The following is a 26,585-nucleotide window of genomic DNA, read 5'->3' on the forward strand; positions in this document are numbered from 1 at the left end:
CCTGCTGTAGAGGAAGGATTTTCCAAAAATGTTTTAGAGGATAGATTAATGGGTTCACAAACCTTATTTCTATAGTGAAATGTACATCTTTACATCAAGTTTATATCCCGGTATGGAAGTGCTGGCCACCAAGAAGGCTGTTTTCTATGAAAAGTGTGGTAAGGCTGATTTGTGTCTTTGCTCAAAGAGAGGGCAAGTTTTGAATAACACAATATGAAACTCCCACAGCGTAGACGGTCTGCTGCTTGAGAGAATGACCTTTGTAAGACTCTGGAAATCCCAAAAGGCCTATATTTTCGGATTAGATTGGATTACTATCTTTGTTTTATCTGGAGTGAGGAACATGCCCATGGGTCTACTCCATTAAGTCTGGAGACAAATATGTCTTAGGTTTAGGTATAACAAGTTGTTTCAGGATCTTCTTAATACCTGAGGTGTCCTTGTCAGACTCATCAAGAAGGGTAGGCTAAACTTTGTGACAAGTATAGGTGTCATCCACTGAGGAAACCCTGGAAGGCAGTGTTGTTAGAGAAGCCAAGGAATATGTCCCTCATGATGACTCAGATGTGGGTCCAAAGAGTAGGTATGACCCATAATTGATATGCAGGTTGACGTCAGTTGCCCTATGTCCCAGCTGATCTCTGTTTGAGGGAATCCCCTTTTTGTGGGATTGTTGCTAGTGTTCTTTCCAGGAGCAGCTTTTTTATTTCCTAGGAGTCATTTAAGGGGTATACCTGTTATTATACACTTGTCGCCAGAGGTCTTTTAGGTGGAGCGAGTTGAAAATGCACCTTTTTAAAGGACGATCTAAAGAAGATGAGGATGTGCGTGGCATTGAGGTCCTAGATGAGGTATAAATTGATGCACAGTGCTTCCGCACCATTCTCCTGCTTGACTTAGAGTTCCTTGACAGTGAGCAAAGCATTAACGTTGAGCACACTGGTGTGCTCCAACTGTGTCTTTGACTCTGACCTTGATTTATCTTTCTGCATGATATCGCCTGTTGTTGATTTCGAATTTCTGGAAGGATGACAACAACAAGGTGGTCGATGGCATGCTTGAATTAGTCTCAGCCAGGCCGCATCTAAGTCCATCATGTTTCGCCCACCATGCACCCCAGTTTGGACCCAGCCATATGCAAATCAGTCTTGACCCAGCTCCAGTGGGAACAATCCAGCCCGATTTGCCAGGGCAGGTCCTCCCTGAACCAGAGCACAAGCAACCCAGGACCAGTTTGGGTCTGATTTGGACTCCTCATCCTGGCCTACCTTGGTTCCAGTGGCACAGTGAGCACATGATCCATGTCTGGCATACCCATTGCACTTACGGTGTCAATTGGAACAACGACAAGGTAATAGATGGAATTCTTGAATTAATCTCAGCCACTGGTAATTGCTTGAACCTACCAAGGGGGGTGGAATCAAAGAAAGTCTGAGAATGCGGAGAAGCAGCTGATCCTCTGAGTCTCACTCGAGACTGTGAAAGAAGAAAGAGCCTGGCCCAGGCCAGATACAAGCGGGCACTACTCTGGGCGCTTTTCTTAACTGGGCTGTTAGTGTGGTCTCAAAGGAGATTGAGCTGGTTGAGAGACGGCTGTCATTGGATTTGGGGGAGAATTTGAGCACATGCAGATGAGGCACTTCGAGGGTGTACATCGCCTTGGAGCCTGATTCTCTCTGACTAATGGTATAAAGGACATGTAGTTACTTCTCAGATTTCCTCTTTGCTGCAAACAAAAAGGCACATCACAAACAGTGAATATGTGCCGATCCTGTCAAAAAACTAAAGAGAAAGAGTGAAATCACTGCAGAAGCGGATAAAGAAAATACCCCAAAGGAAGTGTTGGGTGGCATAAGTAAAAATTTACAAAATGACAGTAGTATGTAGAAAAGTAAAAAAACAAACAAAAAAAAAGAACAAAGCCTAGTATTCTGACATTTTACTGTGTAAAGTGCAAAAATGACATGTCTCAACTTCGACTGCTTTGCACTCTGGGGTACATAATCAGCCTGTCTAGCCTAAAGTGCAGTCTAGCCTAAAGTGCATGATCAGCCTGTCTAGCCTAAAGTGTAGTCTAGCCTAAAGTGTGTGATCAGCCTGTCTAGCCTAAAGTGCAGTCTAGCCTAAAGTGCGTGATCAGCCTGTCTAGCCTAAAGTGCATGATCAGCCTGTCTAGCCTAAAGTGTAGTCTAGCCTCAAGTGCATGATCAGCCTGTCTAGCCTAAAGTGTAGTCTAGCCTAAAGTGCGTGATCATCCTGTCTAGCCTAAACTGCAGTGTTCTGTTTGAAACAGTTTTCTGACAGTCCTACAAAGATGAAGACATTCAATGTTTAGGGATATTTAGGAAATGTCAGTGAAGATCCCATATTGATAAAATAATTGTCATTCATGTTGACTGCTGCACTTCCAGAAGGTTCCCGCCTCTAGACTCACCTTGGCCCAGGAAGGAAATGCGGTTGTTCTCAAGGTGCAGGTACAGCAGGCTGCTTAGGTTCCCCAACACCCCCTCCTCGAGGCTCTCAAGCTGGTTCCCTTCCAGGTGGAGGTGCTCCAGGTGGCTAAGGCCTTCGAAGGCCCCCGGCGTGAGGTGGCGCAGTCCACAGGAGCTCAGGTGTAGAGCGTTAAGCTGGGCCAGGCCAAGGAAGGCCCCGGCCTCCAGTCGCGTCAGATTGTTGTTCTCCAAGTGAAGCTCCAGAGTGTTCTTGGGAAGGCCAGGGGGTACAGAGGTCAGGCTGGCATTTTGGCACAAGACGTGGCACTGGGGAGCCAGACAGGTGCAGGCGGCCGGGCAGGCGGAAGCCGTCTCAGCCAGCAGTGGAAGACTGTTGATGACCAGGCCCAGCAGCAGGGACCAGAACCAGCTCATAGTGCAATATCTGTGGAGATACAAGAGGGCAGGGGTTAGAGAGACCTGCATACAATACATTCCATGTAAAGTGTGTTGAACAGACATCTTGCTTTCCTCACCTATCTTAAATAAAGGAATGCGATGATTTTGCAACAATTTCTGCTGCCCCTGCTTTTCACGTTTTCTTGGCTTTTTCGGTCGAGCCTGTGCAGCGCATGCACTGCGAGCCATGTTGTATTGGAGTATGGAATAGAAGCCCGCCCACTCTCTGCCCATATTTGTAATTGGCTTGTGTCATTGTCCTTCGTAAATGCTGGCTTCTGATTCGTTAATAGGCTTGTTAGTCCCTCCTTAGTACCGCCTTTTCTTCATTCGAAAACTCCCATGAGGACTGGCCCTTTTACTTCAGTTGGTACGCGGTACGTCTTATTTAGTCTGTAAGCACTATTTTCTTTAAGTAGTTTCTCCTACTGCAGGTACGACCTGCTCTCTTGCAACATTCACACTTTCTGAGCAGCCCGGGCCAATGGCGGCTGCTTCTTTGAAATGCAATAGGTCTCACATTTACAAGAGTTTGAGCTATTGGCATTGTATATGACAATGGCTCTTGATTATGTATTAATTATCAACACATATAAATAAAAGGCATTGTGACTTACAATGCAATAGCTTAAACTCTCGCAAATGCCAGACCTATTGCATTGCAAATGCTTGTTTTTTAGCGATCTTGCGAAACAACACTTTGCTATCTCGTTCTACCTCTTAGCGAATTTATGTGGTGAGAGGACAGAATGTATCTCATGAACTTCTAACTCTGAAGGCAAGGTGTTGTCGTGTAAAGCTGTGCAGTCTTCGACCATAAACATCAGTGTAGCCGTGTCCAGCTGTGCTATCTTTGACCTTGAACATTTGCTTCCTGTCAGGCTCTGCTCAGACCACATGTCTCATTGATTGCCCTCAAGGTTACACCTTTGGAGCCGCCGCAGGCTGGAACAAGAGCCCGCAAGCCCCCCTTCCCTTGCATTCTCTGCTCGCTTGTCACAGCACGCACTGAACGTGCACGCCGCCACGGGGACATGTGTAGGCCTGGGCGAAAATTTCGTTCCGTTCGCGGAAATTGCGATAATTTGACATTTTCGCGTTCCGCGGAGAGCGCGAAAATGTCAAAAATTCCGGTTTCCGCAGCTTGGCGATAATTTGTTTCTTGCTCGCGCTATAAAATAATACATTCTCGCGCGCGCGCGATCGCCTTACCTGAATCCCTGCATTCGCCGACAAGTTTTCTTGATCCGGTCGCGTTCTCCATGAGATGTTGTATTGTTTTTAGCCATTTGCGCTGTCTCGTGACAGTTCGCGCCCGCAGTGACATCATGCGTCGCGCGATCACGTCTTTCTTCTCGCGATCATGCACCGCGAGAAACCTCAAAACAAGATGGCCGCGCCCGCAAGCAACCACATGGGTAAGTTGGCGACCCGGAACCATGCAGAAAATCTCGCGAACATGCCGGAAAAAAACTTCCGCATCTTCGCGATATTTCCGCTTGTTTGCGATAATTTTAAACATTTTCGCGATAATTTGCGAAAGTTAATTTCGCAAATTCCGCCCACCCCTAGACATGTGCACTGGGATTCAGAAGAAATTGATTCTTGAGAAAGGGGTCTGAGACCAGGATCTGCAGTAGGGTTAGCTGTCAAAACTGTAATCTACTCAGTGGCGTAGCTAGGGGGGGGCGGTGGGGGCGGTCCGCCCCAGGCGGCACTAATTTGGGGGCGGCGGCCACGCGTCACTGGTGGCCCGCGGCTGCGACCGTTATAATTTATTTGGGGACACTCACTGACACTACTGTCAGTCACTACAGTGTTCCCAAATAAATTATAAAGGCCGCGACCACGGGCCACCGGTGACGCGCGGCCGCCGTATGAAGTGCAACCACACCTGCTTGTAAGCTGCCTGCAGTGCACGACGCACCACCACCTAGCATAGTGGTGGTGGTGCGGTGCACGATATACCGCGTTTGTGGGTCCTGTTCCAGGGCCGTCAATCTTGTAGCGCGCGAAAGCGCTACCAATGACGGCCCTGTAAATGGTGCCGTCCTGCCCCCAAGAGTGTTTCTCTGCCTGTAGCTGGGTGTCCCAGCACCTGCTGCGTGGGGGACGTGCGAGGCTGCGCTGGGGGACGTGCGAGGCTGCGCAGTCCAAATAACTGGGTCTCGGCCGCCGCCGCCGCTTCCACATTGGGGTAGGTTCGAGGCTAAGTTACGGAGCAGCAGGGGCACGGTGAAACCATCCTTCTCGGTTACTAGTTAATTATAACACCTCTTCAGAGGCACATTGACCTGCCTCCTTCTAATTGATGACCCTCTGCACTTGGAAGCTGTGACAGGGAGACCTGGAAACTGACCAGGCCTTGCGCAGATAGTTGGACCTGGACACCTGGAAAGAAGCACAATCCTACGAGCAGAAATCCAGGTACTGTACTTTGATGCCGCCGTGAGAGCACATTGAGAAAGGGCGGTGTTTTGATTGTATAAGGAGGATGCACTTAGATGCTATCGTGATATTATGTGGTTACAGTACACCGAAATAGTGTGCCTCGAGGTTACTCCGATATATTGTTCAATTATGATGATAGAAAAGCGTACAGACAATTTGACATAAATAACAGTCATGATTCGGCTATGATGTGCATTGAGGTTTTGTGCTAATATAGTACGTTGAGCTATGTGGCATTATGATGCCATGAGAGGACGCGGATATATTATGCTATTGTTAGGCAAAGAGGATGCACTGATATTCTGTGCTGTTATGATGCTGTGACTTATACATTGTGCAGTTATGATGCTACAGATAGTGTAATGTTAGGGCGATGCCGTGTAGGTAAACTGTGGGGCAGTTTTACTAAAATCTCGCGCAACACAGCACAGCAGGCAAGAAAGCAAAAGAAGAAGAGAACAGGAGCGCGCCATATTTAAAGAAATATGGCTCTCTCCTCCCCAGTGACAGTGCCCTTGGTCTGCGGGCTACGGCGTGCTCTGGCTTGGCTGTAGGAGGAGTGGGTAATGCCATGTATCCTTGAAAGGTGATGAGAGCGGACAGTTGGTGACAGGAGGTAAGGCCTGTGTGATGGAGGATTTTCTTTCTTGCTTTGCCTCAGGGCGCACATGTTTTGCCTGTGGCACGTATGCCAGCAGCCATCAGCCTGTCCTAAGGGTTAGTAAGAGGTGGCCCCAGAGTTCAAGATGCCCGGTGTTGGATGTTAGGTCACCTGCCCTAGTATTTTATTTTATTGGATTCAGTTGCTGCAATGAGAATCCAGTATAACTTAGTAGTTAATGTAACTTAAGATTTGACACAGTGCTTCTCGAACCTGTACAGTTCTTTTAAGGGAAGAAGCGGTTAAAAAAAAAAGCTCACTCCTGATACTTTTACAGTGTGCATGCATACTCCTGAGTCTTCTTACTGACTGTTCACGATCAAGCTCTTATTTTTATTTCTAATAGAACATTTCTTTGTACATTGTTATTATAGCATGCGCTCAAAAAAATGTGTTGAGAACTGACTAAATATGCAAGGATGGTAGCACTTATTTCATATGTTTTGTCAGGGGCTACTCACATAACGCAAAAGGGAGGGGGTGTTTATAGAGGCGTTGCTACTGATCAGAACACGAGTGAGCAGTTTGATAATTATTATACATAAGGATGTGTTAGTAAAGACTCCTAAATAATAAAGAGTACACATGGAGTTTGTTGTGAATTTAATGGGTAAAGGGTACGCCCAGGGCTCTAAGTGGGTTGAGAAAACTTGGGGGAGTGGGGGTCTCTCAAAGAGGCTTAACCTATGTAATAAAGGGTGTGCTTAAACAGTTAAAAATCTGTTCCGCCTGAATGGCATTTTGGTGCTTCTTTATGTAATTGCATCCCAATATGTAATAGAACTGGCATGCACTTAAAACAAGCCCAGACTATTGGCTTTATCAATGGTTGTTAGCTACAGTAGATGAATATGTGACAACAATGACTTTGTGGTAAATAATAGTGAAAATACCGCAGTTCTATAATTATGATACTGTGAAATTACTATACCATGCCATTAGAAATGTTAAATAAAACTATTTGTAAAATACTTACTTTTATTTGTTATGTGCTTGAACAAATGTCTAGAAGCTGGTAATGCTTGGCAGCAGCTGCCCATGCAGCAGCATTAATCACTGCAAACCTTTTTAAATGTAGAGCCTACCCTCTGTCCTTCACACCTCTTGCCCTGCTGTGGATCCCCATGGCGTGCACTTTCAGATCACTAGCAGGTGATCGTATCTTCTGATTAGCTCCTTCGTGGCACCTGCATAACAAAAAAGTCTCTCCAGGCAGCCCTGCTAAGTTCCACACATCAGGGGTGAGGCTAACGCATTTTAGTGTGGTGTTCTGCATTACCGCACTAAAACACAAATTCACGCCTCTAAAGCTCCTCTCAAACCACCGCGCTGACATGCAGACACAAGCGGGATGGAGCACCGCCCAAGCGCTTCATGATGAGCAACTGTGCGCTGGTCTGGCACAGTGTGCGTCTCAGCACTGGTACTGCACACTGTGCAGAACATTTTTCATGTGCTGTCCTGGGGGCTCAGACAGGCTGCCTGGCTGCAACATTATCGCAGCTGCTGCAAGACTCAGTCCTGACCGGCTGCTGCGGCCTTCATGTGACTTGACATCACATACTGCAGCAAAGTGTATGTCCATATTGCAGACTGATTCTCTCTCTTTTGAGTGCAGGTCGTGCCTCTGTGGCCCAGTAATTGGTGCCTCAGCATGCGGAGCGCAACACCAGCATTCACAATCATTGAACGGTGAGAGGTGGTCACACATTCTTATCTCAGAGGCAGGATCGTCATGTAAAATAAGTATACAACTGGATCTGACTGCCTCTAGTAGTGCGTCCTCCGGAATCTCGTGGCAGCCCGACTCACTTAGGTCTGTGTGAATCATTGTGCATTTCTGATTTTAATACCAATATGTTGATTATGAGGTGCTAAGCAGCCCACACGAGGTGCTTATCTGTGCATTGCCGCTCTACAGATTGCACAGAGAAACATATTCACGTCTGTTTCAATCCAATGGCAGCAAAGTTACATCCACTGCACCATGTCAAATCTCAATTTCCTATTACAGTGTACCGAAATGTAAATAAACATCTGTCAATAGAGATTTTAATGGAATTAATATTTTTACTTCTTTTTACTGTTTTTGTGCCACAAAACAATGGCTAGTACATGGGACGGAGGGGACTCCAGACTTAGAGCCACTGTGGTGCATTGCAATTGTTACTGAAGTGAAGTGTGAACTCTCAGGCAGCGGGCACCGCTCACTCAGCTATTGATGATTATTTTTATGGAATAGTGACTGAGCTAAGTCTTTTTGAGATATTGGTGCTTCGCAGCACTTTTAAGATAGTTTCTCATTGCTCAAATGGTTATAATTTCTGATATTTATAAGTTTCCCTCTTCATTGCTTGATTTTGCTCACAAGAAAATGGCCCTCATAATTAGACTGAAATTATGAAAATGTCACACATAGCAATCTGAAACTTTAGCAGCTATGTCTAGTTTTACATCAAAGGCTGATGATGGCTGGTAGTGCCACCAAGTGAAGATTTATTTTCACTCCCAGAGTGATGGCAAAAATGAAGAGCCCAATAGGGACCCGTCTCAGCATCTGTTTTTCACAACTGCTGGTGCTTGGCACTGGCAGGACCTGGCTCTCTTAAAGCCCTGGGTATGCAGATGAGGAGACTATCTTAATCTACAAGTACTTTTAGAGGGCCCAGCAAATCCTGGAAAACTTGAGACCCACCCCCTGTCCAGCCTAGTTTTCTATTTCTGGCCTCGAGCTTCTGGATTGTAATTAAAAGAAAACTGCAATCCTCACCATGAACAGAAATAGACTGGAGGAGGGCTGCAATGGCAGAGATTACTTTGGGCTCTTTTAAGCTGCTTTTTTGCACTGATTAACCATCAGTTACGTTATGTATTTGTGGTGACAGAGGGTCACAGTGGGAACTGGTCATCAAAATGAGTGTTATTAATAGAATTTAGGCATGATTGCTGAAGCCCATTGTTGCCCAGTGTACCTCCTCCTACTAAATGTATATTGAATAGACTTTAGAATTAATTTAAAAATGTTTTCTGAAGGCTAGTTTTGTAAAATTAGAGTTTCATCTTTGGGCTGGTTTTTGGGCTGATGCTGCTCTGGTTGGGCTGAATTTGGGCTTGTACTTGGGTAGCTTTGGGCTTGGGACGGATCTCAAAATCTGGCAACACTGCTGGCCTCTCCTGAGGAGTCAAGTCTGGGGCAGTGGCATTGCTGAGCGATTTGCTGCAGGCTGCAGTAGAACCAACCCCTACGGGAGAGACCCTGCCACCACTGTGAATACTGGAGCCTGAGGACGGTAAGAGATAAACGGTTGTCACGAGGGGAGGAAAGGATCTTTGGTGAGTCCTATAAAAAGAAGAGGGGGGACTAACCAAGTTAGGCAGTCAGCAAATGACATCACGACACGTGCCATCCATAGCTGCCAAGGTTTCAGATTGCTATGTGTGACATGTTAATAATTTCAGTGTGGTTATGAGTGACATTTGACACTTTCTTGCGAGTAAAAATAAAGTAATGAAGATGAGGAAACATAAATATCAGAAATTAGACCCATTTGAGCAACGAGAAACACTTAGAAGATCTAAAACTGCTGCAAACGCCTGCTTCAGCTGACTATAATTAAAATGACAGCTATGGACATCTAGAAAGCAAGTCACATGGCTCCTCTAAGAATTAACACCAAAAAGAGCAAGGACCTGCGGTTAGGCTGTAGAACCACTGGAGCGAAGCTGTGCAATAAGAGCCACTGACAATACAAGACAACAGTTTAGTAGAGAACACAGATCTTTACTGGACCCCACCAATGTAGAAGGGGTATTGCTGGGTGCACATGAGGCATTCAGAGTTGTAGTGGCATGAGCATCACCAGAGCCTGCCCTGATGTCCTGGCATAAATATCTCTAGTGTCACACAGCGAGTGACAAGTTACACACCAAGTGTAAACACACCAGACGACACTTCAGGCAAAGATTGCATTTTTTTTTCTGCCCATGGCAGAGAAGCAGCTTGGTCTTCAGTCGGGTATTTAGTCCACCCTGCATTGCTGTTTAAAGCCTGCAGCACAGCAGGTGTCGAAAGACCCCTAAATCCAACACCCCAGCTTCAGATCCAGATACACGCAGGTAAGTGCAAAAGTAGTCTGTCTCGAGTGACAGTCACGACGCGCGCTAATGAGTACCTGTCTGTGAACATGTGGCATTGCGGCTGTTTGGAGAGAGCTCAAATAATAAACCAGGAGAGAAGAATCACTAAACTCCATGCTGCTCTCTCTGTCCCACAGGAGACCTGGGCCCAGACTATACCAGGGTGTGAGAGGCCCTAACACAAATCTCAATTGCCTCAGGCCTATACCATAAATTAATTAGTCAGCTCACTCACGGACTCCGTCCACCACAGTGAGCATGTGTGTGATAGCATGATTGCTGTGCAAGCCTCGGTAGAGCCTGTGAGACACCCATAGTGGTCACAGTCAGGCAGGATGACAAATATGTTTAAAAGTATTTAAAAAAATCACATCAGTATAATTAAGCGAGTGGACCCAGGGTGCTGTGCGCAGCCCTCTACAACTGCAAGTTCAGATAGTTAAAACTTACTTGCACTAGTAAATAGAGAAGTGTAAAACTAGCATTCCAATAATACATGTGAGAAGCAGTTGTGCCCGAAATTTGACAGTGAGGTGAGATTCAAAATTCGAGTCTGAGACTTAAGCTCACACAATCACAGGGCTGCGGATGCCATGGGCGGCAATCTGAGGGATAGCCCCGGGCGCCACAAGCTCTAGCTACGCCCCTGAATCTACTCAATTACCACTGAATGCGAGGGGTGGCCATGCGGTCGGATAAACAGATTTTGAAACTGAAAAAAACGCTGGTATTCCACACACTATCTTCTGTGTTAACTGAATTGCTTTTTGCAGGTGGCTGATAATTTATTCTCAGGGCCACTGGGATTATGTAATTCTGCGGCACCAGCGTTTACTGCATAGTTATAGATTTGCAGATTTGTCACATAATCCATCACATACTGCATAATTTGCAGATTTAATCCAAAAAAGTGTTCATAGCTCAAACTGATTAAAAGTGACTAAAAACACAGCAGCATGTGTTGCTGTGCAGTGGAAGGCTTTTCTCAAAGGTTGACTGGTCATCTTTCAATTGCTGTATTTGAGTGTAAAACTGTTACCGACGAGGTGGAAACTTTGCCCAGACAGTGTTACCACGAGTATATTAAAAGACAAAATAATCCAGTCATGCTGCCAAAAATGTGCCTTAATTTGCCACATATTTTTCCTTTTCTTGGCATATTATTTAGTCAACGCTGCCTCATAATTTGGTCCTCCCCTGTCGCATAACTCCAGTGGCTCTGCTTATTCTGCACTGGAACACATTAAAGTTGCCTCCCTCTGTTTTCATTCTGTAGTTTTTGAAAACTTTGCATGTGCCAAATCTGACTGAAATTAGCTGAGACAGATGGGGAAAACCAGGGCTTTCCTGGTAAACATGGATCGCGTGGCCACCCCGCGCAGAAGGTCCTATGTTGGATTAGAGTTTTGAGTTGCATGTTGATACACATGGAGTAGAGGGGCCTGAGAAGCGTTGGGTTGGAGAAGACCCTTTAGGAAGGCAAGGAGGAGTCTAATGTTATGCGTGACATATCATTCCCCTCTTATTGTGTCCACTTGGAGGGTGATCTAGCTTGGAGTGTGCGCGTAAAAAGATAACGAATATTGACATTGGGGCATTCTTTCCTGGCTTCTGTCTCCATTCAGTGTTTTAAAGCAAAGGTGCTAAACAGTTACCAGCATAACATCAGGATACCCTTTCCTTGTTTCTGTTGTCATTCAGCTCTTTGAAATGGCCTTAGGCATCAACTGACCTTGCATAACATTATGTTCCTTCCATCTGTCTCTTCTCCTTCCTCCATAAATGCTTTGATGCAATCTTAGAGTTCCATAAGCACTACACATGCAAACAAAATCACACATGTTCCCTCATTCACATGGAGGGGTCTACTGACAAAGAGTTCTTTGAAACAACCAAGAGCACTTTGTAGGCAACCACCACAACAGAAGGTACGCCTGCATCAAGACCAGCACCTGCAAAGACAGTGCAACGCTCCTTGAAGTGTGTTTGTGCTAGGGCTAAAGTCTGGGTATTGTTTTTTATAGATTAGGTTGAATGAGCCACTCTGTGGCCCTTAGGGGAGCCCCGCGGGTTCATTCTTCCTACTTTGTGCCTCCCTTTTCTGTTGCCATTGTATAGTACCCTGTGTCTAAGACCAGGTCCTGCGACCTGTTGCAGGGGCCACCAGATTCAATTACCTGTTGGGACGCAAATATTTTCACTTTGTTTCATGTGAGTTACAATTGTGACTTTTGAGACAATTTATCTTACATATATCTAAAGTAGTGTTTTTTACTTACTCAGTATACTGCTGTGCATTAGAAAAGCTCTGCAAATGCAAACTTGCTGAGAACAACTCGGCAAAATGTGTGTTTGCATAGAAAAGCTTCTTAAAGGGTACACTTGTGCAGGAAATAGTATGCATACATTGTTTAGCGTCCATTATAAACAATGGGGTAACCCGACTAAGTCCTTGGACCTGGGTATTGATTGATACAGAGAACAATGGTCCTTGACCAATAATTCAAGAGGAACTTATTTTGTTTAACACAACACAAAATTCTATGTCCCCCCTATACTTTGAATTTTGTGACACCCTTGAGCACTCCTTTACACGTTCCCCTTGGAACAACCTTTCTTCCTTTTACGACCCTCTTCATTTTTCTGAACCATGTTGTGTCTTTTAGCAATTGAATAAATATTAATTGTTTTGTAAATTGGTTGTTGCACATCTTCTATATTTTTGCAAATCCAAATGGTTGAATATAAACTGTGAGCTGACATTTGCTAGCTCTGGAATGTTTAAACTGATTATTGCGTTAAACAAAATAAGTTCCTCTTGAATTATTGGTCAAGGACCATTGTTCTCTACATTGTTTAGCGTGGCTGTGTTATGTTAGAGAGTCCAGCTCAGCTACAAATTATTTTGCAGTTTGATTAAAATTATCTCCCTAAACTGAGAAAAGCTTTGCATGGGCAAACTGTGAATTTTTGTAAGGGTCATAAATATCAAAAATCTAGAACTTTGCAAAACTTTGCCAGTGGAAACAAATTGCAGACCCCCTAACTATATGTAAATGGGTTATCATTGTACTTTGTCTTCCTTGCACCTTTTACCCATAGGGGTGATCCACTGTGCATGTGCTTTAATGTGATCCAAGATGGCGGCCGTTGCTGCAAATTCGCCTTTGCCCAGGGTTCACAATTTGACTACAGCACTACTTATAAAACTGTTGAAAATGATAGACCCTACAGCACTTCACAGTATTCATGAACGCTACTGAACTGATTGATCCTGTTTCCTTCGCAAGGCACCTCTAGCAAACTGGAGAAAGGAGCTGTAAAACCAAGCTTAACCCTTTCACAGTAAAGGTATCCTGACTTTTCCACTTCAAATTACTTAGGACACTGGAATGAGTTATACTGACGTCAAAGAACCAGATGAGTAGTTGGTTACTAGCAAAGGGCGGAGGGAGGCTAGCCAAAAATCCATCCTTTAATGGCTTTCCGGAGAGCAACTTTACCACTCTTTAATCTTTATTGATCGCTGCTACTGAAACAGATACAAATGAACAATTTCCCCCCATGTGCCTTATATTCATCTAATCAATATGCCTCTCTGTTCTCCCCCTCCAGGCTACCCCAAAATTCTTAGATCCGCCCTGAAGACTCAAGAAACCTACTGCCCAATCGTTAGCCTCCATTGTCCTTCCAAGATAAGTTTCTGATCCCATCTAGACTCTCCTCAATTTGCATGTTAAATGTACCTACATGTCAGCGTATCCTTCCACGTTGGCTGTATATCCTGTTGCTATGTACAGATTTCTGTTGGTCTTTGGGGCTTGGTGTTTGCTTTATAAACACCCTAAAAACGTAGACTGAAGTCTCTGCATATGTACTGTCATTGTTGGAGGCCCATGTTTGGTAGACAGCGACCAAGCTGGGTCTTTCTAACCAGTGCATTAAATTGGGCTCAAACTCATTGCTATTTGACCTTGGGTTGCTCTCAAACATTGAGTACATGAGGCATTGTTCCTGCCCAGCCTTCACCAAACCTATCATGCTCGCCTCTTTGCTTCTGAAGCCCTGCTGTATCAGGGCACCCCTGTCCCCTCTGACTGAACCCATTGCTGACCTTACCTACCTACCCACCTATGCTTTCAGCCCACACTGGCCTATCAGGCTTCCCTTAGTCCCCTCTCTGCTGTGACATATACTTGAGTACTGTACGGATGAACATTCTTCCATGCCTGGACAAGCAGTGCCCTATGCAGCTTTTAGACTTCTTTTGGCCCGCCATGAGATTTTCCCTGACATTGACATCTTTGCATTCACTGAGTTACACTATTTTTTTGCAATTACCAGAATAACACAACTCTCTACTTCTCGGGGGATGTACGCTAAGTGTCCCCTCACACCTAGTCGCAGGGTAACACATTGACTGGCCATGTTCCGGGCCTTGAACTATCAATCACACCATATGTGTGAGTGCAGGGTCTGCCAAATGTGGTAGCTGGCGAGTTGGAGAAGTGTGTGGCTGGGCAGGCCATGATTATATGATGGCAGCTGAACAACTGCTGGAGTGGAGGTTATTGGTAAATAAAAATAAAAAACCTGCTTTGATTGATGCTTGGGTGCATACATATCTATTTGTACTTAGGGGTGTGCTTTCTGTGAGGTACCTCTCCATACAGTCGGTGTCCTTCACTGGTAGTCACAAAACCATCTAATGGCCTCCTTGAAATATGGGGCCACGTCTGATATGTAGAGCACAACTTGGCATTATAGTAGCAAATCTTGCCATATTGTCTGCATCATGTGCATGATAGTCTCCAATCCTTATATAGTTCTGGTAAAATAATGCCCATTTTTATGTCGACGCCTACCAGACTGTACAGTGTCTGATTTGCTAAAGATTTCTTGGGGACATTCTGAAAGCTTCCTTAAGAATGCATTTTGCCCATTGCTTACCATTGACTTTGTGTTTGTAACTCAGTTGCTTGCTTTCTATTAGCTGGCTTTATTTGTTATAGGCTGTCCAGCTTGAGTTAGTCCCTCCTGTGGAGCATAGCCTGTTTACTGTATTGTTTCATGAGTGCTCACTTTCTGTAAACAGGCCTTTAAATTTCGTTTTATCTTGTCACATTTGCTGTGCATTCTAAAACTGGGTCAAATGTGGGGGTCTGTCTTCCTTTGGAACTTTTTATTTTTTATTTTCTTTCTCTGAGGATTTATCTGCCAATGGGGGTGTGGGATAGGAAAGGCTTTTTTCTAGCACACAACACAATTTAAATGTTTGTAAATTAACTGTGCAAATATTTCAGAATATATCAGAATTAGAAAAGCACAAATGTAGCACATTTTTTTGTAATTCTGATGTGTGCTGGAAACAAATTTTAATACCATCAAAACAAAGCAATACACTGGGTGAGGCCATTTCAACACGTTATTGTTTGTGCGCTGTATAGTTTTATCAGCAAAAAAGTATATCTTTGCAAATATAATGGTCATTTCAATTGAAAATTGGTTACCTGTAATGGCAATCCACTCTATTCCACTCTACCTCCATCCACTCTATGCCACTACAAATTTTACAACACTACACATTCTACAACACTTTTCATACTATGACGTTTCACACTCTACGCCTGACACTGCATGCTCCGCCACTCCAGTCTACTCTGACATTCCACTCTATCCAACTCCACTATGCTTCACTCTGACAATCTTCTACACTACCCTCTAAGCCAATCCACACCACTCCATTCTACGACACTCCACACCACTCTACTACACTGCATGACAATTCACTTTACTACACTTCATGCCACTTCACTCTACCACACCCCAGTCTACCACACTCCACGACACTCTGCGACTCTCCACTCTACTCCTTGCTATGCCATTTTATTCCACTCTAAGACACATACTGTGCCACTTCACTTTGAAACTTTACTCCACTCTGTGCTACGCCACTTCATGACACTCCACTCCAAGCCACTCCACTTCAATCCACTCCCCGTTACTCCACTCTACCCCACTCAGAGGCACTTCACGCCACTCATCTCTACTTCTGTCTACTACATTTTACTCCATTCTATGCTACAGCACTCTACAACACTCCACTCTGACTCTCCACTCTGACGCTCCACTCTACTCTATAACACTCCACTCTACACCACTCCAGGCCAATCTACAACATTCCACTCCATCACACTCCACGCCACTCTGACATACTACTCCATGCCACTCTACAACACTCTGCGCCCCACTTCAGTCTATGTCACTCCACTTTAAGACACTCTATTCCACTTTAAGACACTCTATTCCACTTAAAGATACTCTATGCTACGATGCAACACTCCACTCTATGCCACTCTGCGACACTCCACTCTATGCCACTCTAAATCACTCCACTCTACGACATTCCATTCTATGACACACCACTGTACCGCACCCTATGCCACTCAACGACACTCTGCCACTCTACTCCATTCCACTTTACGACACTGCATGCTACACCACTTCAGCCTGACATTTTACTCTACTCCTACGCTATGCCTAAGCTCTCTGTAACTTAATTGGTAGCGATTCATTATGAGTATGTAGAGATTGTCTATCTGTTTTGTCTTTGACTTTTCATTGTGAGACTTGTGTATTTTTATTTTTTATTTTCATGTTGTCTTTTTTTTCTGTCCTTTCCAAATAGATTTTCAGTCAAAACATATTAAACTATGCTTGGATGGGACGGGATAGAAAAGGAGGGTCAAGAACAATTTTATACACGATATAAACAAGCACTGGCAAAGCCAGTAGGTCTGAATTGGCTGCAAACCTCTTGGCTTTACCAAAGCTTGTTTTCATTTTGACATTTTTTGTTAAGCCTTCTTGCAAAAAAAATTCAAAAATGCTTTCCCCTGCATGCACACACCATTGCAGCTGTCTTAAAAGCAATTTGGGAATCAAGTTTTTTTTTAAATGACCGAGGGCTGCCTACGCGCGCACATGTGCACACCCTTGCATGGTTGAATATTTTTACAGAAATAAAAATATTGAAAGATGGCCCCCAGGTAAGTGCAGATGCATGTTTTTGCATGTGCCCACTTGCAGATGCATGTTTTTGCATGCGCCCACGTAGGTGGTCATCTTTGAATGCTTGGAAAGCCAATTCAAAGATGGGCAAGGCATTCAGGATGTGCCTGCACTTCATACATTGGACTGTAAGCAGCAGCGAGGGTGTGGCACCAGTGTCTGGGGAACTGTTGGTCTCTCGCAAAAATGTAAAAAATAAAAATAATTACAGTTAAAATAAAAAAGGTTTATTGGGCCACAAGTCCCTGGAACTGAAGCGGACTATTTTCTTGGTGGGTAATGACAATGTGCTTAGCAGAATGTACTGAAAGAAAAATGTTATTTGACGCTAAAGAGGACTGAGTGAAATCCCTTCAGTCATCCAAGTCTATGTATTTCTTTAAAAAAATATTTTTTTTGAAAAAGGTATTTTCTAGTGCCTTACTTTAAAAGTGAAAAGTCATATGAAATTGCATCCCCAGGTTTTCTAAACTGCCTGTGGGTTTCTGGGCCCATGTTCTAGATGGGGCACACTTCCTTGGTCTGCGCTGCGGTGCCTCTTTCACTGGGTGTGAGCTGGTTGCATACCAGGTCAGTGTGTCCTGTCACAATAAATGCATTCTACCCAGCAGCGTTGTGAACTCGTGCCTGCTATGAGGGCCGCACATTAGTGAAAAGCAGCCCAGCTGACTAAAGGATCCGTTCTGCTTTTCTCTGCTCAGGTGGCAACCTGGCCTGCATTTTAAAGAAAGGCAGCTATTGCCCTGCCAGCGAAGGCAGTGAATGACTGTTCCCGCCTGCAAGGGGATGTCTGAGGGTCTATAGCACCCCTTTGACCCCTCCAAGTGATGTCCATGCCAGGTTCCCTCAGTGTGCTGCACCACTGTGTGGTGCACAAGCAGTGCACATCCTGATGGCCTCTTTACCTCTGTGCCTGCGTCTATAATATGGTGGCGGTGCAAATGATTCTCTCATTCGAATAGATCCACGCCGCCATGGAAATGAGGAACTGCTGGTGCACGGTTAGTGCGGACTCTTTTACAGAATGGGCTGTGAAAGCATCTGTGGCCCCTTCTGTGATACCAAGCTTCCAGTGTGGCTGTTGCACTTCCAGGCCACTTTTGATAGTATGAGCCAGGTCACTTTCTTGGATGTTTGTGTTAAAAAATTATGTTTTGATGAACATTGTATCAATGTTTCTTGAAGAGGACCATCCCTATCACCCCTGATGATGGTCAGGCTAGCTTTACATACCATGAAAGAACTGGAATACTTGACAAGTCTGCCTTCTGAACACACAGCCTTATAAAATACACCACTGTGGCCATGTTTTTCAAACATTTTCTTCAAGACCACACTCCCTTCTAATCCCCCAGACTGCTATTCCTTCATCTTTTACGTTTCCAGATTTCAGTCCCTTTGCCCTACCACCAGTTACTCCACACCTACCACCTCCTCCCTCTTGCCTCAGAGATTACACTTGTCTAGGGCACAAGTCCTAAACAAGCATTGGCATAGCCAATAGGTCTCGCCTTTGAGACCTTATAAGTGTTTAGCCATGCAACAGTTACATAACTAAACAGTTATAAGGTCCCAAAAGCGAGACCTATTGGCTATGCCAATGCGTGTTTCAACTGCTGCAATCTATTGAAGCCTAACGGAGAACATCAAAGCGGCCGTGCGGCCGCGAAAGGATCACGATCAAACATCAAAGCGTCCGCGAAAGTGAAAGTAATCGCGGTAAAGCGCAACGCGCGTGCCCGCGCACATGCACTGTAGCTCTAGGCTGGCCTGGTAGCACTTTTTGGAGCCCTCTCAAAATGTCTCGCCAGACCAGCGCATGCGCTGGGTCAGGCGAGACCTAAAAAAGAAGTGGGGGGACTGACCTAGTTTGGCAGTATGCAAGTAACATCACGGGGCGCGACATACGGCTCGTGGCATGACACATGGCATCACAGGAATTGACATCATACAAAGTGGCATCACAGGCCACAACATTACAGGAAGTGGCATCACAAGAAGTGACATCAGATCCAAAGCCCTCACATATATGTTTTGCAGGTCTATCGTGTACGTTTGAGCGCATTGCGAGGATAATAGCCGTGAGCTATGGAAGATGGTATGTGACTTCTACACCTTGCAATCCCCCAGTTTTATGTAACACATCCTGTACATTCATTTACAAACGTATATAATTTATTGTACATGTAATATGCAGGTGTTGATGTAAAGCGCTCTGACACTCTGCATTAGAATGAGTAGGCTATACAAGAAAAACTAGTGGTACTTAAATTATTTCAACTCCTGCTCAGGGGGAGTAAGCGCTAGATAAATGCAATTTGCTTTGTGTAAATACTGGTAAAGACCAACGCATCTGATAGTCTTACAGTGCATGCATAGCTCCTAAACAGGGTCTGAACAAAGAGCTGCCGTACCTTCCATCCACACCACCAGTACCCCCCTACCGCCGCCACCCCCCCCCCCCCCCTGTCTGACTGCACCCCCCCTCCATACCTCCTCCTTATATTCCACTTTTTCCCCCTCCCCTCGTTAGGATACTGCTCTCCTTTCCACCGACCGCAGCCCCTTTTCAGCCTTCACCACCGCTCAGAGGGGGCAGGAAACAGCGGTTTCCTGACCTGGAGGAACCTCTCCTGTCCACGGCCCCTCCTTTAAAACAACAGTAGAGGCTGCTGCCTGTCTGGGCTCAGAAGGGTGCCTTCCTCCCTGCCATGGAATTTTGCCTGTTTGGCTGTGCTTAATTTGTGAACAAATAAGTGTTGGGGCCCTTGTTAGGAGGCCACTGCACTTTGCATCACACATTCCCCCTGCCAGTGCCGACAAAACTACTATGCATCCCACTTCTCCAAGTGTGACAAGTAAATTCGGATTTTCCAGGCCCTCACAGCTAAAAGAATGGGTTTGGAGGCAGGTATCAGTCATTTTTAAGGTCTTTTGAGTTAACAAACAACTCGTGTGCTCGTCTCTAAATTATACAAGCATCGCCACCATGTAGCAGCCTACCATAAGAGCCAGTGTTGAGAATTAAGTGGGGTGCTGAGCACCGGAAACCACCGGCTCAAATTAAGCACTTCTGGTTGGGAATATCTGGGAGTGGAGTGGAGTGGAGAGGGTTGTTATTAGAGGGCAATGTACAAACATCTGCAGCAGCTTAGGTAGTTTATGTAAACTGCCAGAGAAAGCTGTGGGCCAATAACACTGTATATCTGTGACTTCACTGTAACACTTGGGGCGATTTAATGCCTATAAAGCGCTTAATCACCCCCTAAGTTTTCAAAGTTATCTTCCAGATAATTGGCCTTGCATGTGCCTGGCCTTGCCCCGCCCCTAAATCCAGTCAGAAACACAGGCCTGACTTTTCACTGACCTTGCCTCCGCCTTACCAGATAATCTGACCTTCATCCATTCCTATGGCCTACCAGGGGTTCAGTCCTGACATGTGACTGACCTTGCCCCAGCCCTATGGACAGTCAGAAGTACAGGCCTGACTTTTCACTGACCTTGCCTCCGCCTTACCAGATAATCTGTCCTTCATCCATTCCTATGACCTACCAGGGGTTCAGTCCTGACATGTGACTGGCCTTGCCCCAGCCCTATGGACAGCCAGAAGCAAAGGCCTGACTTTTCACTGACCTAGCCTCCGCCTTACTAGATCATCTGTCTTTACCTGACTGACCTTCATCCATTTCTATGGCCTACCAGGGGTTCAGCCCTGACATGTGACTGACCTTGCCCCAGCCGTATGGACAGTCAGAAGTACAGGCCTGACTTTTCACTGACCTTGCCTCCCCTTTACCAGCTAATCTGTCCTTCATCCATTCCTATGGCCTACCAGGGGTTCAGTCCTGACATGTGACTGACATTGCCCCAGCCCTTTGGACAGTCAGAAGCACAGGCCTGACTTTTCACTGACCTAGCCTCTGCCTTACCAGATCATCTGGCTTTACCTGACTGACCTTCGCCCATTCCTATGGCCTACCAGGGGTTCAGTCCTGACATGTGACTGACCTTGCCCCAGCCCTATGGACAGTCAGAAGTACAGGCCTGACTTTTCACTGACCTTACCGCCGCCTTACCAGATAATCTGACCTTCATCCATTCCTATGGCATACTAGGGGTTCAGTCCTGACATGTGACTGACCTTGCCCCAGCCCTATGGACATTCAGAAGCACAGGCCTGACTTTTCACTGACCTAGCCTCTGCCTTATCAGATCATCTGGCTTTACCTGACTGACCATCGCCCATTCCTATGGCCTACCAGGGGTTCATTCCTGACATGTGACTGACCTTTCCTCTGCCTAATCCATAGGATCAAAACTCTTTATTTGGCCGGTTCCTGGCATAAAGGTTTACATAAAACATTGATACATTCCTGTCTATATATACACTAAAATATACATTTCAATGCGCAAATCATCCATTCTAACACAAATATTGTAATACAGAGGAAGGGGTTTACGCAGGGGAGATTGTTATCCAGTGAACTGTACAACTCAAGCCTCCCATCAATGAACACAGGTGATGTCCATTTGTGACCTCTTAGATATACACACAAGCCATAAGTGAAGGAAAAAACATTACATAAATACCGAAGTAAGTGTAATAGGCAAAACAAAAATGGTGGCACAGGCATGTAACACAAGAAGAGTTTGCATTACTAGCAAGGAGGGGGACGAGTGAGCTTCTCTCCAGTGGAAATATATTCACATGCCTGTCACGTGACTAGTTTGAACACACGAGGGTCCAGGTGGAGTATTAAAGACGAAGTGCGCATGTCTAGCACCTAACTCCTTCGGACACTAAGGATGCACCTGGTCTGCAATCCTGTCACGTTGCCAGGGCTTTAAGTGGGATGAAAAATCTGGGGGGGTCTCTCAAAGGGGAGCGGCCGATGTAATTAAGGGCGGGCCTTAAAACACTTAAGCTAAAAAGCTGTGCTTAGCGTAGTGTGCCGCCCGACTGGTATTTTGCTGTTTCTGTCCATGCATCCAGATATATAACACAAGTAGCATTACACCTACAACAAGCATGGACTATTGGCTTTGTCAATGGTTGTAAACTGCATAAGATAAATAAGTAACTATGACTTGACTTCGTTGTATTGTATATAATATTGAAAAGGCTTCCGTTCTTGTGGGCAGGGTTGTGGCTAAGACTAGAGCTGCCGACTTTCGAGATGAGAAGCAGGTTCCAGCCTCAGGTGGGCTCAACATCCTGTGATTCAAAACATGACTATGTCCTCGTGTAGTGTAACTGGGGCTCATGTTTGCGGTAAATACAACTGAAAAGTGATTCTCTTTGAAGTTACATCAAAAGTAGTGACAGGTGGTACTATTGCAGAGTTAAGCTTTTTCCCCTCACCCTGAAGGTAATAATGGAGAGCCAGGTAGGGACCCAGCACCTGCTTTTTAGAACTACTGATGCTGAGCACCGGCAGGACCCGGCCCACTTAAAGCTTGCACGTTGGGTAGGTCGTTATGTGCCTGTCTCTCTTGTTAGCGCCAACCGGCTGTCTTGCCACTTTCTGCCACTGGCGTAGTGTAATTTAGGAGACATTGGCCTGCCTTGTGGCTGACTCTGACCCAGCTCTACTGACCTTTCAAGAGCAGCAAACTGACGTTTCACTGATTACTGCCTAGCTAGTGACTGACTCTCTACCAGCCCAGCCTTCTTCAACGCGGAGGCTCCAACCTGCAGAGGAAACCGCCCGACAAAACCGAACCACCCACTCACCCCCGAGGTGCCCTGGTGCCAGTGGGGTACTTTGGTGCCCACTGCCCGCCTCACCTGGGGAGAGGACTCATTCCGTGGGTCCTGGGGGGCTCCCGACCATCCAGGAGGTGCTTCGGCGACAGGGGCCGCGCCAGGGACTGCAGCAGGGGCCGGGGGCAGCCCAGGACAGTCACCGGGGCAGGAAGGGGTGCCAAAGGGGGAGGAGCTTCCTGCCTTTGTTTGTCCTAGGAAATGGAGGGGTCGTTCCTGTCCTGGAAGTGCTGAGCCAGGGCTTCAGGGACCATCATCGGACTGTGTCTGTCCTGCTGCGGAAGGGGGATAAAGGGTGACATTATTATATGTTATTGGGTATTAGTGTAGCGTCGCGATCTCCAATGACTTGCCTCTTGGCGCTTTGGGAAGATATCGGCCGTTGTAATTTATCTACAGGTGTCCCTGGGGTATTTTTGTGCAGTGTTCACGGACATCAAGACGGTGTTCTCACTGGTGCGAAACCTTGTACATTGACGACAGCACTGCAGTAGGGGCCTCTGACTGACTGCAGAATAATTTACACTGACAGCTAAATATGTTTGTCACTCACTGGCAGTAGAGACGTATTCCCAGGAAACAAGGAGAGAGGTGTCCCATGCGCTACAGTAATATACACGCTGCAGGAGACATTGCAGGCACAGGGCAAGGCAAACACGCAAAGTGCATTACAAATGCAAGTACGTATATGGTTTGCAGTACATATTTTTTATTTATAAACCACATGCAGGAATCTAAGAGGTTTATGATCATGTTTTGTTGTTAATTGGGCCCCGAAGCTGCCTCCCTACTCTTTGAGCTCTATAAAAATAAGCCAGCTCTCGCTCCGAATGAAAAGAACATGAATGTATTGATGTATATCACATACATATGTACGACTGCCGATGAGTTTACCTTATAACTGAGTCAGTGACATTTTAAAATAAGTGTTGCACTTGTTTGGTGTGTTTATAAAAAAAAAAAAAAAAAATTCTGCCTTGGTCGTTCCTATCTTTGGGCGCTATAGGTCTGAAAAATGGGCGATGGCTTCAGAGTGCACCCTTATATGTCTCTGACACTCCACGTCAATCTGCTTTAGAAATGCCGATCCCTCTTTCCCAAAGCAAACAAGAAGCAAACAAGATGATGATGGACGGAGCGCTGAAACTTTTCAGACACTCACCCCTGGTCGCAGAACTGGGTTGAATCCATCATCATTCTTTAGCTCTCTTCACCACCCCAGTTAAGACCCAGCCATATGCAAATCAGTCTTGACCCTGTTCCTCATGGGAATGCAAATCAGTCTTGACCCTGTTCCTCATGGGAACAGTCCAGCCCGAACTCCCTATCCAGGTCTTCCCTGGTCCGGAAACAAGCATCCTGGGACCGATTTCGGACTAACAGCCCTCATTGGCCAGGCTAGCTTGAATTCAGTGGTAAAGTGAGCAAGGGACCCACATCTGGGCATACCCTGCCAACGTAGGGCAAACAAAGTAAACACAAGGAGATGATGAACGGAGCACTGAAACTTTTCAGACACTCACCCCCAGTCACAGAACTGGGTAGAATCCATCATCGTTCTTTAGCTCACTCCGCCACCCCAGTTCAGACTCAGCCATATGCATATCAGTCTTGACCCTGTTCCTCATGGGAACTGTCCAGCCGGAACTGCCAAGCCAGGTCTTCCCTGGACCGGAATCGTGCTCTCCATGCCACTGGAGTCAAGCTACCTTGGCTGATGAGGGCTGAATCCCCGAAACCGGTACCAGGATGCCTATTTGTTTCCGGTCCAGGGAGGACCAGGCCTGGCAGTTTGGGCTGGACTGTTCCCATTGGGTGCAGGGGAGCAAACAAACAATGGATTTAGGCCCAGATCTCTGTACTGGGGTGAATGTTTAATATTGATCAGCATTCTGTCCATCAACTGTTCTTTTTGCATTGATCACTCACTCCCCCCTTGCCTTTTTGAAAAAAGTTTTGGACAGTTGTAAGAAACTGGCTCTATATATTCTACACCAAAATGAGGTATAGTGTGTATAGAGTCCAAGTGACCCCACAGGTAGGTAGAGGTTAAAGTTAGATAGAACCTTACTCTAAAATTGTGGTAGAGTGGTCGAGCAGTAAGGCAGTATCAGAGGACAGTGTTAAGCATTTGATGTACACACTCAGTCAGCAAATGAATTCACACACTCAATAACTGAACTCTAGGCCAATTGTGTTTGTATAAAAATATATACTGTTGTTTTATTTTTAGAAACAAGTAAGCCTGGCACAGGTAAGCATGAACTACTTTTCAGTAATAAGTTACTGGATATAGAACAGCTTGAAAATGCAATAGTAATTGTACTTTGTTTAATTTAGAGGGGATGCAGTAGGTTGCAACACTTAGCAAATACAGTACATTGAAATGAATAGGCTTTTTCAGTAAATTACAGGTAAGTAACTTTTTACGTTATTTTTCTAACTCCGTGCTAGATACGTAGATTCAGCACTCAGACATTTCCTGGAAACAGGTAAGTTATTACGTTTTGGTTATTCACATGGTTTTTAAAGAATATTTTTAGATTTCAAAACTCCACACAGTCGTTTTTGGAAGAAAAACAGTGCTTTGATATAAATAGGCTTTTTCAGTAAATTGCAGGTAAGTTACTTTGTACGTTACTTTTCTTACTCAGTGCTGGATGCCTGGATTCAGCACTGGGACATTTCCTGTGAACAGGTGACTAAATACGTTTTGGTTATTTGTGCGATTTTTAAAGAATATTTTTAGATTTCAAAACTCCACACTTAGAAACTTTTTGGAAGAAAATTGTCAATGTTATTCTATGGAGGGAAAACAGGTTATTGGTTCATAGGTAGGTAATCGTCTGTGGGAGTTAAGGTTCTGGGGTTAGATTCAGGGGTCCTCCAGGGTCAGTGAGGCACTTTTTTTCACCCTCAGAGGCACTAGGGCGGCCGGGTGCAGAGTGTTGAAGCCCAATGTTATCCTATGGAGGATAGGGGGCCTCCGGTTGGTGACTGCTGGCAAGCACACCACACGGCTGTGGGAGCAAAGCTCCTAGGTTTAAGGACAGGGCAAATAGGGAACCAAATTAGCACTCAGCGGCACTAGGGCGGCTGGGTGCAGGGTGCTGTTTTGAGGTTGGATGCCCTGTTGTTTTCAATTGAGAACCTCTGGTTTGCAAAAGCACTGCAGGCAGAGAGACAAAGGAATTCTGGGTGCGACCACCACTTGGAGAGGTTAGATGGGAAGTTAAGGGTTGGTTAGGCACTGTCCGTTCGGGCACACAATGCCGTGGGGCGTCGGTGCAGGGGTGCCTTTTGGGGCCGGATCTTCTTACCAGCTCCTGGTCGTGGTTAGGGGGGCCATCTGGATTTAGGCTGTAGGCGTCGGCTGGAGACTTGAGGCAGATCAGGGGTCGCTGGATCTCGGGTCAGGATCGCCGGGTCGACCTCCTTGTGGTGTTTTTCCACTCAAGCTCGGGCCGGGTTCGGCGGGTGCAGAGTGGGTTAGATTTGCGGTCTCTGGCTGGTGCCAGAAGCTGCAGTCTGAACAAATCCGGTGTTCACGGGAGATGCAGTCTTTAGAAGTGAAGTCAGGCAGGTCCTCCAGGTTTCTTGAGGTTGCTGG

General features: G+C 45.7%; 1 protein-coding gene across 1 annotated transcript in view; it reads right to left on the bottom strand.

The window, feature by feature from the left end:
* Positions 1-23,094, bottom strand: part of LOC146833421 (uncharacterized) — a 57,289-nt gene extending 34,195 nt beyond the window's left edge. The window contains exons 1-2 of the mRNA XM_085601234.1: positions 23,000-23,094; positions 2,435-2,877 (exon numbers count right to left, since the gene is read on the bottom strand). Coding sequence (XP_085457360.1) covers positions 2,435-2,877; positions 23,000-23,016 — 460 coding nt within the window. The 5' untranslated portion in view covers positions 23,017-23,094. The remainder of the gene's footprint in view (positions 1-2,434; positions 2,878-22,999) is intronic.
* Between the last annotated feature and the right edge of the window lie 3,491 nt (positions 23,095-26,585).

Source organism: Triturus cristatus, chromosome 4_2, assembly GCF_964204655.1.
Source record: "Triturus cristatus chromosome 4_2, aTriCri1.1, whole genome shotgun sequence".
Taxonomy (NCBI): Eukaryota; Metazoa; Chordata; class Amphibia; order Caudata; family Salamandridae; genus Triturus; species Triturus cristatus.